The sequence below is a fragment of the Takifugu flavidus genome, chromosome 1 (assembly GCF_003711565.1).
Source record: "Takifugu flavidus isolate HTHZ2018 chromosome 1, ASM371156v2, whole genome shotgun sequence".
Classification (NCBI taxonomy): Eukaryota; Metazoa; Chordata; class Actinopteri; order Tetraodontiformes; family Tetraodontidae; genus Takifugu; species Takifugu flavidus.
This window is the reverse complement of record NC_079520.1, coordinates 28,425,850-28,439,264: the sequence shown is the minus strand read 5'-3', so window position 1 is coordinate 28,439,264 and position 13,415 is coordinate 28,425,850. Positions and strand designations below refer to the sequence as shown.

The following is a 13,415-nucleotide window of genomic DNA, read 5'->3' as shown; positions in this document are numbered from 1 at the left end:
CTGCTGTTCGTCCATTAAAGGTTTTTGCAAAATTATTCGAAACATTAATCATGTTTGATATATAGATGATTACTGAAAAATTAACCGTGTGCCTTCATATATTTTGTTTCTGGAAACGACCAACATTAATGGAGCTTCAAACTCTAAAGCTTTATTCTGAAACTGAGCGGAAATCACTTTCACTCCATGTTTACGGAAGCCGATTGAAGAAAGTCACGGGTGGATTTAATCCACTGGGCATATTCTTCCCCAAATTGACGCTAAAAAGGTTTCGAAATTGGAAGTTTTCTTTCTACTTTGTAGCCCGGAGGCGTTTTCCTCATCATGTGGGACCGTGAAATCAGAGCCATGGTGTCCACTCACGCCATCATGGCCGCCTCGGTGTTCATGGCGACCGTCGTACCTGCGGTCTTTCTACCTGGCTTCTCAGTTTACGGGACTCACCTGTCGTGGCTCTACTCGGTGTCCGCCGCGGTCACGGCGGTCAGTGTCGCGGTCTTCTGGCTGCTCGGCATCGCGCCGCCCACCAAGAAGCACTCGCTGGGCTACAAGGTGGCGAGTTTGATTCTTCTGGATTCACAGCAAAGCGCTTTCGGTCAAGATAACAATATAGACGCATCTAGGAGTGAAATTTAAATATGATATTTGTGCATATGAAAAATATTGGGCCACTTCTAGTATTTGCATCATTAAAACATCATTAAGATGTCATTTTCGAAAGGAACTTGCCTGTAAACAATGTTGATTACACCAGTGTTTAGACAGATACTGGATCACCCTGTCCCCTGTCTATGTCCCCCGTCCCTTGTCCCCTGTCCTGCAGCTGTCCAGGCTGTGTCGCTGCTGCGTTTACTTCTTCCTGTCCTGCATCTTCTTCCACTTTGTGGTGCTTCTTTATGGAGCTCCGCTGGTCGAGTGAGTAGCTGATGAACTTAATTAAGTTCAGGAGGATCTTTTGGATTGGATTGGATGGTCTAATTGTCTGATGTGTGTTCCAGGTCCGCTTTAGAGACGTTCTCTCTCGCTGTTCTCTTGACCTCTCTGACCACGCTGAGGTGTCTGTGCGTGCTCGGCCCCAACGTCCAGGCCTGGATACGCGTGTTCAGCCGGCACGGGTACCCCCCCTCCCTCATCTATTCACTTGTTGTCTTCCAGGAAAGAATGTGACTATATTGTGCTAAATGAGCACCTCTGGTTGCAGAGCCATGTCTGTGTGGGACACCTGTCTTCAGATTACAGTGGCCTGCACGCTGGTGGGTGCCTGGGTGGGAGCCTTCCCCATCCCTCTGGACTGGGACCGACCGTGGCAGGTAGACCAGCGTCCTCTTATCGTGGACTGTCTTCACTGTTAAAGAGCTGCAGGTTCTGTTCGCCTCCAGTCAGGGTTAGGGTAGGGCTGGGGGGTAAGAGTGGCGGCTCCTGATGAAAGCTGCCTCCAAAACGTCACCGGCCTCCATCTCATCCAACAGCAGATTTCGGTTGTAGTAACCTTGATCCACCCATAGAGGGCGTCGCCTATATTGTTACCACAAAATGCCCCAAATGAAAAGATTTTGACTAAAATCTCAAGAGTTGCACCCAAATCAATCATCAACACGGCTTCACACCCCAATTTCTTTGTGTTCAGCAGGAAAAACTGGTTTTGGGCTTTTGTTCCACTTGAAGCAGACGTTGCTTCAGACCTTAACGAGCAGCATTTGGTGTCGAGTCACCTGTTATCTCCTTACAGGTCTGGCCCGTTTCCTGTAGTCTGGGTGCTGTGATCGGGTTCCTGACTGGACTTGTTGCTGCTCCCGCCTGGATCCACCATCACCGCAAACACCTCACGTACAAGAGCAAGTGAGGAAACCCTGCGTCACCAGGATATTTATTGCTGCATATTCACTGTTTCTATGACCTTTTGTAAGTTTATGACCCAGCGAGCAACTTTATTTTGTACACGTGGAAACGCAACGAGCTCACGGATATTCATTCAAATTAAAGGTTTTAAAAGTGAAAAGTGTGAAAGTGTGTTTTATTGTAGATCTGCCTGTAACCAGCAGGGGGTGCTGCTGTCGCACCTACAGGTGATCTGATGAAGGACCGATTATTACGTCATTTATTACATTATTAATGAGGGAAGTTTAGAAACCTGACCCAAACCTGACCTAAACTGACCCAACCTGACGTAAACTGACCCAAACCTGACCTAAACTGACCCAAACCTGACGTAAACTGACCTAAACCTGACCTAAACTGACCTAAACCTGACTAAACTGACCTAAACCTGACTAAACCTGACCCAAACCTGACGTAAACTGACCCAAACCTGACATAAACTGACCCAAACCTGACTAAACTGACCCAAACCTGACCTAAACATGACTAAACTGACCCAAACCTGACTAAACTGACCCAAACCTGACCTAAACCTGAGTAAACTGACCCAAACCTGACGTAAACTGACCTAAACCTGACCTAAACTGACCCAAACCTGACCTAAACCTGACGTAAACTGACCTAAACCTGACCTAAACTGACCCAAGCCCGACCTAAACCTGACCCAAACCTGACGTAAACTGACCTAAACCTGACTAAACCTGACCCAAACCTGACGTAAACTGACCCAAACCTGACCTAAACATGACTAAACTAACCTAAACCTGACTAAACCTGACCCAAACCTGACCCAAACCTGACCTAAACATGACTAAACTAACCTAAACCTGACTAAACTGACCCAAACCTGACCTAAACCTGACTAAACTGACCCAAACCTGACCTAAACCTGACTAAACTGACCTAAACCTGACCCAAACCTGACGTAAACTGACCCAAACCTGACGTAAACTGACCCAAACCCTCTCTCTCCTCCTTTCCTTCCTCTCTCCTCCTTTCCTCCCCCCTCTCTCTCACCCCCTTTAATCCACCCTTCCTTTTGCTCTCCCTATCTTACTCCCCCCTTTTCTGCCCTCCCATCTCACCTGTCACCCCTCACGTGTCCCTTTTGGTGCACGTTTGTTTTATGACCTTCGTTCTCCTCGTCCTCGCAGCCGTTGGGCCTGGGGAGGGAATGGAGCCGACAACTGTAGCAGCCTGAAGGAGAGAAGAGGCCAGAAATGGGAGCGACCCACGTGCACGCAGGCGGCTCAGCGCACGTGTGCACCTGGATCCAGTCTTGGTGTCCAGCCCTGATGGCTGTGGGGCGTCTGTGGTCCCTGAGGGCCTCTAAACATGTTTGATGAGCCTCACGTGCTCCTGCTGCTTGTTCTCCTCTAATCTCAGACACCTGGGGGGGGGGGGGCAGGCTGGGGGTGATTTACCCCCCCACCCCCCCACTATAATCAGTGGATGCCTCCAATCTTCTGCTGCTCTGGTCTGAGGACTGTGAACTGGAATTAGGGCACATCTGGGACCCATCAGGCCAAATGAAACGGCCCCAATCAATGTTGGGGGGGGGGGGCAGCTCCTCCTCAGTCATGTCAACAGCTGCTCCTCTCACGCTCCTCCTGCTCCTCTCACGCTCCTCCTGCTCCTGCTCCTCTCACGCTCCTCCTGCTCCTCCTGCTCCTCCTCCTCTCACGCTCCTCCTCCTCCTCTCACGCTCCTCCTGCTCCTGCTCCTCTCACGCTCCTCCTGCTCCTCCTGCTCCTCCTCCTCTCACACTCCTCCTGCTCCTCCTCCTCCTTCTGCTCCCTGTGTTGGTTCGCTTCCCCCTGATTTCCCATCTTCACACTCATTAACAGATGAAATGTGTCGTTGCTCCAGAGCTCAGATCTGCCGGGTGTGTGTGGTGTGTGTGTGTGTGTGTGCGTGTGAGTGTGTGTGAGTGTGTGCACGCGTGCGTGTGTGTGCGTGTGTGTGAGTGTGTGCGCGCGTGTGTGTGTGTGTGTGTGTTTCCACCTGCTCTGTTGGGCTCTTGTTAATGAACTCCATGATCCTCTGCTGATCCCTTCATTCAGTGTTGACATTTACTGGTGTCTCCACATCTGCTGGACACAAAACTGAAGCCTCGTGTAGGAGGAGGTGACTGCAGCCCAGCCAGATGTTCTCCAGTGAGGAGAACTGCCTGCAGCCCAGCCAGATGTTCTCCAGTGAGGAGAACTGCCTGCAGCCCGGCCAGATGTTCTCCAGTGAGGAGAACTGCCTGCAGCCCGGCCAGATGTTCTCCAGTGAGGAGAACTGCCTGCAGCCCAGCCAGATGTTCTCCAGTGAGGAGAACTGCCTGTAGCCCAGCCAGATGTTCTCCAGTGAGGAGAACTGCCTGCAGCCCGGCCAGATGTTCTCCAGTGAGGAGAACTGCCTGCAGCCCGGCCAGATGTTCTCCAGTGAGGAGAACTGCCTGCAGCCCGGCCAGATGTTCTCCAGTGAGGAGAACTGCCTGCAGCCCGGCCAGATGTTCTCCAGTGAGGAGAACTGCCTGCAGCCCGGCCAGATGTTCTCCAGTGAGGAGAACTGCCTGTAGCCCAGCCAGATGTTCTCCAGTGAGGAGAACTGCCTGCAGCCAGCCAGATGTTCTCCAGTGAGGAGAACTGCCTGTAGCCCGGCCAGATGTTCTCCAGTGAGGAGAACTGCCTGCAGCCAGCCAGATGTTCTCCAGTGAGGAGAACTGCCTGCAGCCAGCCAGATGTTCTCCAGTGAGGAGAACTGCCTGCAGCCAGCCAGATGTTCTCCAGTGAGGAGAACTGCCTGCAGCCCAGCCAGATGTTCTCCAGTGAGGAGAACTGCCTGCAGCCAGCCAGATGTTCTCCAGTGAGGAGAACTGCCTGTAGCCCAGCCAGATGTTCTCCAGTGAGGAGAACTGCCTGCAGCCCAGCCAGATGTTCTCCAGTGAGGAGAACTGCCTGCAGCCCGGCCAGATGTTCTCCAGTGAGGAGAACTGCCTGTAGCCCGGCCAGATGTTCTCCAGTGAGGAGAACTGCCTGCAGCCAGCCAGATGTTCTCCAGTGAGGAGAACTGCCTGCAGCCCAGCCAGATGTTCTCCAGTGAGGAGAACTGCCTGTAGCCCAGCCAGATGTTCTCCAGTGAGGAGAACTGCCTGTAGCCCGGCCAGATGTTCTCCAGTGAGGAGAACTGCCTGCAGCCAGCCAGATGTTCTCCAGTGAGGAGAACTGCCTGTAGCCCGGCCAGATGTTCTCCAGTGAGGAGAACTGCCTGCAGCCAGCCAGATGTTCTCCAGTGAGGAGAACTGCCTGCAGCCAGCCAGATGTTCTCCAGTGAGGAGAACTGCCTGCAGCCAGCCAGATGTTCTCCAGTGAGGAGAACTGCCTGCAGCCAGCCAGATGTTCTCCAGTGAGGAGAACTGCCTGCAGCCAGCCAGATGTTCTCCAGTGAGGAGAACTGCCTGCAGCCCAGCCAGATGTTCTCCAGTGAGAACTGCCTGCAGCCCAGCCAGATGTTCTCCAGTGAGGAGAACTGCCTGCCGGTCACATCTGCCACCAGCACAGCCAAGAGAACCCAGCTGCTTCCTGGACGTTTGTGGCCACCGTGGAAGGAGAATGGATCAGGTCAAAGTTCACGTCTTGGTCCAGCTGTGAAGGTCGTTGGTCAGAACCGTTTAGAACCGTTGGAGTCTCCACATTCAGCTGATTGTTGCAGCTCGTTCTGACGCCTTCGTCCTCCAAACCGGTCGCCTCACCGTTGTCATGTGACCAAAGCATCAGGTCTTCAGAACCGACCCGGATCCTCCCAACCTTCCTGCCCTGAGGTCTCTGTGACAACTGGACTAATCAGTGAAATGAAAGGAGAACCTCTGGAGGAGGAGAAGGAGCAGCAGGAGGAGCAGCAAGGAGGAGCAGGAGGAGGAGCAGGAGGAGCAGCAGCAGGAGGACAGCAGCAGGAGGAGGAGCAGCAGGAGGAGCAGCAGGAGGAGCAGCAGGAGGAGGAGGAGCAGCAGGAGGAGCAGCAGGAGGAGGAGGAGCAGCAGGAGGAGCACAGCAGGAGGAGCAGGAGCAGCAGGAGCAGCAGGAGGAGGAGGAAGCACAGGAGGAGGAGCAGCGCAGGAGGAGGAAGCAGCAGCAGCAGGAGGAGCAGCAGCAGGAGCAGAGCACCAGGATGGAGCAGCAGGAGAGCAGCACAGAGGAGGAGCAGCAGCAGCAGGAGGAGCAGCAGGAGGAGCAGCACCAGGAGGAGCAGCAGGAGGAGCAGCAGCACCAGGAGGAGCAGCAGGAGGAGCAGCAGCACCAGGAGGAGCAGCAGGAGGAGCAGTAGCAGGAGCAGCAGCAGCAGAGCAGCAGGAGGAGCAGGAGGAGAGCAGCAGGAGCAGCAGCAGGAGGAGCAGCAGCAGGAGGAGCAGCAGGAGGAGCAGCAGGAGGAGCAGTAGCAGGAGCAGCAGCAGGAGGAGCAGCAGGAGGAGCAGTAGCAGAGCAGCAGCAGGAGGAGCAGCAGGAGGAGCAGTAGCAGGAGCAGCAGCAGGAGGAGCAGCAGGAGGAGCAGGAGGAGGAGCAGCAGGAGGAGCAGCAGGAGGAGCAGGAGGAGGAGCAGCAGGAGGAGCAGGAGGAGGAGCAGCAGGAGGAGGTGAGCCTCTGAACCTGAGCAGCAGCACATCTGGCAGGAGCCTGAAACAGCCCTCGATTATTGTGATTTATTATCCTGAGGCTGCAACAGGAAAACAAGAGAAGATCTGAAGATCTCATCACAGCTTGATGCAGCCGCCCCCAACACACACACACACACTCTCTCTCACACACACACACACTCTCACCACACACCACTCTCTCACACCTCAACATGTCTGTCAGCATGAAATGTGACATCACACCAGGGTCACACATGTGAAGCCTGGATGAGACAAGTGAGCAGCCGTCGTGTTCCAGACGGCGTCTCCATCATGCTTCCATTTTCACCTTTATTTTCGTCCCCACACTCACACGCACACTCACATGCACACTCACATGCGCGCTCACACGCACGCTCACAGACACACTCATCATGTGATCAAACAATTTCCTGAACCTGGTTTGTAGTTAAAGCAGATATGAAGCAGCTCTTCCTGATGGTTGAACATCCCATCAGGGCCGTGCACCTGCGCGGGGCCGTGCACCTGCGCGGGGCCGTGCACCTGCGCGGGGCCGTGCACCTGCGTCGGCCCGTGCACCTGCGTCGGCCCGTGCACCTGCGCGGGGCCGTGCACCTGCGTGGGGCCGTGCACCTGCGTGGGGCCGTGCACCTGCGTCGGCCCGTGCACCTGCGGGGCCGTGCACCTGCGTGGGGCCGTGCACCTGGTCGCCCGTGCACCTGCGTGGGGCCGTGCACCTGCGTCGGCCCGTGCACCTGCGTCGGCCCGTGCACCTGCGCGGGGCCGCGCACGTTGATCATTATGGAAGCAACAAGAGTCCTCAGGCATCTTTTCCCGAACATTTATTAACTTAAACATCTTTCCTGACACAATAAAACGAATCCGTCGGCGGTCGCTGGGATGTTCCGCCAGTCCCGCCGCTCGACGGGTCGCAGCAGCGGAACCGCAGAACTTTTCGTGAGTCCGTCATTTCCTGTTGGGCTGTGCTGCAAAGTAAAGCGCCACCAGGCAGTAGAGAGCGCCCCCTACTGTGAGGGCCATGGTGGTGCGGTACAGCAGCCTGTCGGGGTAGCCGCGCTTCAGATGAACGGGAACGCCGTCTGTCGTCTGAGGGAGGAAACAACAACTGACAGATGGAACCGGCATGTTCACATTCCTGCTCTTATTTACGGGTTTTTAATTCCTCAGCAGCTGATTTGTGTTCAGAATGATGAAAATATGAGCGGAGCTCCGACATGATGCGAGTGGTACCTGAAAGATCCTCTGTAAGTCCGGAACCTTGTTCACTCCCATGAAGTCCGCAGCAGGACCCGGCTCTGACAGAACCCTGGTGGGGGTGCCGAAGACCATGGCTGGAGGCTCCGCTGGTACCGCTGGCCGCAGCCCCTGGACCAGCAGGAGAGAGAGTGAACTCAGCTGTGCTCGGGCCAAACTGCACGTGCACGTCAGAGCACGGTGATGAGCTGCAGAGTGGAACTGTCGAGGCCGTTAGACGCTCCAAATATGCGTGGTTGATATGAGGGTGTTTATGGTCAGAAGTGATGGGAAACGAAGCACACGTGCACTGTTCAGAGCACGTTTCACCCACCTCATGCTGGAGGAGGCGGTGTGTGTGTGTGTGTGTGTGTGTGGGAGCTGCAGCAGAGTGGAACACTTTTATTGGCCTTCAAAAGACAAGACGTGACTAAACCGTCTAAAACCAAGACTACGTGTGTAAAATGAGCTGAAACATCCTGAAGCTGTTGGAGTGAAAAACACCAGGACACACACACACACACACACCACACACACACACACACCACACACACACACACACACACACACTCCAATCACAGCTAATCCAAGCAGCAGTGTCACGTTCACAGTAACCAGATGAGTCGCTGTGACAGGTCACATATAACATATATTTACATGTCATATATATTTATACATCTAAAGGGAGTTGATCAGATAATTGTGCCCAGTATTAGAAGGACTCTGTCACTGGCATAAATGTTGGCATCAGGAAACCTTTTAGGTGACGATCTTAAGGTTAAATAGTAAAAACTGGGTCGTTGATAAAGACATTGAGGAAGTTGCTTCCTTTAAAAACAAGCGACATTTCTCTGCTACCTTTGTAGATGCTATTATAGAAGCTATAATATAAAAAATATATATAAAAAATGCTATTATAGAAGCTATAATAGCTGGATTAAAGCGTAGTAAAGCGTGTACAGCTACAGTATCTAGAGGCAGAGACCTATGAACTCTTCCGGTAAACAGGCCTGCGAGCAGAGTAAAGACGCTATCAAGGTCATCTTCGGCGGTTACCGAGGCAACAACGCGCCTATTCTTTGACTCACCTGAGGGTTGTAGGCCACCGCAGGACCCGAGCCCGTCAATTTTTGCGTAATCCCACTGAATTTGTAGTACATTTTATCCCTGAAGGACGACGAGATGTGTCACCCGCTTAGAAACTCGCCGAAAGGGTCCTCCTTCTGCTGCCGTCGAGGAAAAATGACGCAGCAGAGCTGACTCGTCGCTGCCTGATTAAAATGACAACTTAGCGCTGTTCAAAAACAAAACAAAACCAAAGTGCAAAAAAAGTGACCACAACGCAAGCCTTTGTACTATTCACTACTATGTAATACTTAAAGGTTAACTCAATAGCAATACATTTACAAAAGCACATATGTCTTTTGGTCACATATTCATGTTCTGCCTTGTTCTTTACATAAAATAATGAAACGAAGTATATTCAGAAAGAAGCAATGCTACTATATTCAAAACTGTGACATTGTCATTTTGTGACAGTATTTCATCTAATCAATAGAGCTGTGTTAGTGGTAGCGAAATAAATGAACACACACACACACAAACACACACACACACACACACACACACACACACAACCATTGTGACTACCAGAAATATTTTTTTGCTGTGTTTATTTTCTTAAATGCATTTATTCATGTTGGAATGAAATCATTGGTTTTATTTAGGTGATTGTGTTTAATGGTAAAAACCACTAATGGCTGGTTGGTGACACTGGCTGTAAACAGCGACGTGGCCTTCAGGCTCCACCATGTTTATCTTTTATTCAAGTACGAATTAAAAATTCTGACGCATTTTGCTGGGAGCAAATTTATTCAAATAGCTCTTACACTGATCACAGTAATTACAAGTCCGTCATACTGATGGAAAGGTTTGGATTGATGACTTCAATCAGGTGTGTGCAGCCAAAATCCCCCCCCCCCAAAGGCTTTGAGCTAAAAGTGAGTGTGTAGGTCAGCTGATCAAATATTGATGAGTGTACGACTGTAGGACATAAGAAGCACACTAAAACATCACAAATGTTACTGCAAGATGCACTTTTTACAGTACATAGTGGGCAGAAGATTCCGGAGGTCTTGGTGAGCCAACACACGGACGAATGTAAGGACAGGAGACAGAGCGAAAGCAAAGACGTGAAAATTCCGCGTAATCTTGATGGTAACAGGAGGACGAGGAGAGGAGATGCAGAGAGAGGCTGTTGTGTGGGAGGGGTGTTGACTTGTTTGTTTGGATTGTGTGCCTCTTCAATAAATCATGTAATCTTGGCATGATGGCGGCCATGATGGCGGACACGTCTGAGTCCCGGGCGCCCCTTTCTTCCCCTGATTTCAGGTCTTTAATATTTAATCGCATTACGTCCTTCTGTGAATAACCAGAACAAACATGCGACAGCGGTGTGTGTGTGAATGAGGCGCAGCTACACACCGATCAAACACACTCGCGATTGACACGCTGGAGGATCCGGTTGCCACGGAGACGCGCAGATACAAAACATTCAGTCATAAATGGAAAATCCTGTTGATGCCTCTCCTTCGCTCTGGCCCTTTGTGTGTGAGACCTGTCTCCATATTTATGACGGCTGCCCCTCCCCCACCCTGAGCAGCACCACCCCCCTCCCCCACCCTGAGCAGCACCCCCCCCCCCCCCCCCCGCGTGGCTGACAGGTTTGACAGAGTGGATGCAGGTCGCAGACCAATCTCGTTAAACTTGCTCCATCAGGCATAATGAGGAGCTGCTGGTCAGACTGGGGCAACTGGAACGGGCGGAGCGGCGTCGGGTGCAGCACAGCAGCAGCACAGCAGCACCGTCAGTCAGCGGTGGAGCCCTGGCAGCTGCATGTGTGATTGATAAATCATTATTTCTTCTGCTCAAATGGAACGTTCTGTTTGAAGCAGGCGGCAGAGTTGGTGCTCGGAGGTGGAGCAGGTCGGGAGGTCAAAGGTCACTGCAGGACCTCCGAGGAGAGGCTGCGCGCCAGCCTGGCGGAGCGCACCTTGAGTTCGTGGTAGCACTGCACGAAGCTGTGGTAGATGAATGTGATGGGCAGCGCCAGCAGAACGATGCCGCTCACCACGCACACCCCCCCGAGCACCCGCCCCCCTATGGTGATGGGGTAAACGTCCCCGTAGCCCACCGTCGTCATGGAGATGATGACCCACCAGGCGGCGGCAGGGATGCTGGCGTAGTCCGGATTCTGCGTGCCCAAGTCCAGGCCGTGCTCCAACAGTTGGGCCAGGGCGCTGTATATCGCCATGGCGACGCAGACAAACACCAGCAGCATCACCATCTCCCTGTAGCAGCGCGTGAGCGTCAGTCCCAGCGTCTGCAGGCCCAGGAAGTGTCTGGCCAGCTTCATCAGCCAGAACACCCGCATCATCCGCAGCACCCGGAGCAGCACCCCGGCCACACCCAGCCCAGCGCCCGGCATCCCGGCCCGGGCCAGCGCCATGGTGACGTAGTAGGGCGTGATGGCGATCACGTCGATTATGTTCAGGGGCCTCCGCAGGAAGTCCCACTTGTTTCTGGACACCAGGAAACGGACGATGCACTCAGCTGTGAACCAGCCGATACACACGGCCTCCACGATCCTGGGGGGGAGATGGGGGGGTAGAGGGGGGGTAGTGATTGAGCAATGAGCAGCTTCAGAAAGAATCACGTGATGTGAAATGCTGTTCGATCACCCGCAGAGGGAGGAACGAGGCAAAGCCGAGCTAACGATGCTAAATACGGATGCTGTGGGGCAGCAACACGCGCAGAGACACAAACCCGATCACAAGGAGCAAAAGTGGGCGCGAGCACGGCGCCGCGCACGGCTGCATGGTGCCACATGGCCCAGAGGACAACGGAACCAGCCGAGAGAACTTTAGCATCTGCAGCCACACTAGACTGGACCCTTCACCCCGATTGTCTAATCAGTGATCGCAAGTGATCCGTGCGCCCGAGCGCGCGCCCGAGCGTGCGCGGTGGTCTGGCCTTATATAGACAAAGGTTGGTGCGGGCGCGCGGACAGGACGGCCCGTCAGTCGTATATGGAGCGCGGGTGGCTGCTGAATTACAGGAAGGTTCTTCCCTTTTGTTTGCTTCGGCTGATATTTAATCCGAGCACAGCCTCTTCTTTCACCCCTTCACCTCTGCGCGTGCGCGTGAGGCGCCGAGCCGGCGGGTGAAGAGCGAAACAAGGCGCCAATAAAACAGGAGCGACGTTCTCTCCGTGTCCCCATCCAGCACTGTTAACTCCTCCTCTCCCTCTATCCGGAGTCTTGTGACACCTGAGCTACTTGATGTTGGAGCTAAAAACGCGCACGCGCTTCCACGCACAGGCGTTCTCGGGAAGTGCATGAAGCGCGCAAAAGCGCACAACATGTAACTTCCATCCGACTGTCTAAAGCAGTGAACTAGATTTCACGCAGCAGTTGCAGAGCTCACGCGTCCGTGCGTGAGCTGTGCGCGCGCCGCCACGAGCAGCATCCTCAGGTGGGCGTCGCTTCGCCAAACTTAACTGATCCCTGACCGTCGCCTACCTGTGCTCCTCCACACTGCTTCTCTTGGCCGTGTCCCAGTCGGGCAGCGTGCTCGCGCACAGCATGACCATGGAGACGATGACGAACATCACCGACACCGACGCCAGCAGCTGCGCCGCCACCGACGAGTTGGGCTCCTCGAAAGCTCTGCGCGTCTGCTCCAGCCAGCGAGCGCGCCCCGCGAGCGCAGCCTGCTCCGCCGCGTCCGGCAGCTCTTCCCCGGACATCCGGATGTCCTCCTCGGACAGACTGTCCAGCCCGACCTCGGACATCCGGTCGTCCAGCCGTCTCTGGCAGCAGGAGTCCAGGTGCGCGCTCTCCAGCCCCCAGTAGAGCATCTCCGAGTAGAAGGAGAGCTCGCACACCCCCGGGATGAAGCGGAGTTTCCCGGAGCGCACGTACAGCATGATGAACACGAACGCTTGCGCGTGTCGGTCGAAGAAGAACTCGTTCCGGTCCCGGTCGTAGTCGTCGCACAGCTCCAGAACCTCTTTCTCGGACGCGCACGCATGCAGGCGGCTGACACGCCTGAGAGGGAAATCCCTGATCACCTCCCGGGTGAAGGCGTAGCGGGTCCCCCCCACGTTGAGCACGCAGATGCTCTTGCCAAACTTCATCTTCTCGGACCTCCACATTTGTTGCGCCGCCCTGCTGCGCTCCCACAGCGGGGAGGTGGGGGGGGGGGGGGGGCACGCGTCCCCTGGGCCCCGGGCGTGGTTCGCTGTCAGGACCTGGCTCCGTCCTGCGCTCCGGCTGGTGGCCCCTCTCGCTCTGCCTCTGTGGTCTGTGGAAGAAACTCTCCACCCAAGTCGGGGGGAGCCAAACCCATCAGTGATGTCACAGGCGCGCGCGCTCAACGCGCCACCACCGGGGAAAAAAACCAATAAAAAGATTTAATTACGTCAAGAGATGATGTGAAAGGCAGCCCGCGAGGGTCACGTGTGCCGGGGGGGGGGGCAATTAGAGCTTCTCATTCATCTGGATCATCTTCATCAGCGGCACCAAATGGACCGGCCGCACGTTCCCGTTCAACATGGCGCGCGTGCTCGTGACACCCGCGCACGAATGTTGAACATGGACACATC

At 54.3% G+C, this 13,415-nt stretch overlaps 3 protein-coding genes and 1 long non-coding RNA gene across 4 annotated transcripts; 1 reads left to right on the top strand and 3 right to left on the bottom strand.

Moving 5' to 3' along the window:
• The first annotated feature begins 174 nt into the window (after positions 1 to 174).
• pigf (phosphatidylinositol glycan anchor biosynthesis, class F) lies at positions 175 to 1,999 on the top strand. The gene is made up of 5 exons (XM_057043678.1): positions 175 to 552; positions 824 to 915; positions 999 to 1,115; positions 1,202 to 1,310; positions 1,730 to 1,999. Exons 1-5 carry the CDS (start codon positions 325 to 327, stop codon positions 1,841 to 1,843), a joined length of 660 nt encoding a protein of 219 aa, XP_056899658.1. The 5' UTR covers positions 175 to 324; the 3' UTR covers positions 1,844 to 1,999.
• A 4,543-nt stretch (positions 2,000 to 6,542) lies between these two features.
• Positions 6,543 to 7,171, bottom strand: LOC130533275 (uncharacterized). Its single transcript, XR_008952531.1, has 2 exons — positions 7,058 to 7,171; positions 6,543 to 7,003 (listed from the first exon to the last, which is right to left on the bottom strand). It is a non-coding gene; the product is annotated as an uncharacterized LOC130533275 (long non-coding RNA).
• Positions 7,172 to 7,321: 150 nt separating this feature from the next.
• On the bottom strand, positions 7,322 to 9,005 carry LOC130533208 (cytochrome c oxidase subunit 7A-related protein, mitochondrial). The gene is made up of 3 exons (XM_057046463.1): positions 8,839 to 9,005; positions 7,748 to 7,882; positions 7,322 to 7,603 (listed from the first exon to the last, which is right to left on the bottom strand). The coding sequence occupies exons 1-3, from the start codon at positions 8,908 to 8,910 to the stop codon at positions 7,463 to 7,465; spliced, it is 348 nt and encodes a 115-aa protein (XP_056902443.1). The 5' UTR covers positions 8,911 to 9,005; the 3' UTR covers positions 7,322 to 7,462.
• Positions 9,006 to 9,603: 598 nt separating this feature from the next.
• kcng3 (potassium voltage-gated channel, subfamily G, member 3) lies at positions 9,604 to 13,411 on the bottom strand. Its single transcript, XM_057046200.1, has 2 exons — positions 12,331 to 13,411; positions 9,604 to 11,397 (listed from the first exon to the last, which is right to left on the bottom strand). Exons 1-2 carry the CDS (start codon positions 12,963 to 12,965, stop codon positions 10,752 to 10,754), a joined length of 1,281 nt encoding a protein of 426 aa, XP_056902180.1. The 5' UTR covers positions 12,966 to 13,411; the 3' UTR covers positions 9,604 to 10,751.
• Between the last annotated feature and the right edge of the window lie 4 nt (positions 13,412 to 13,415).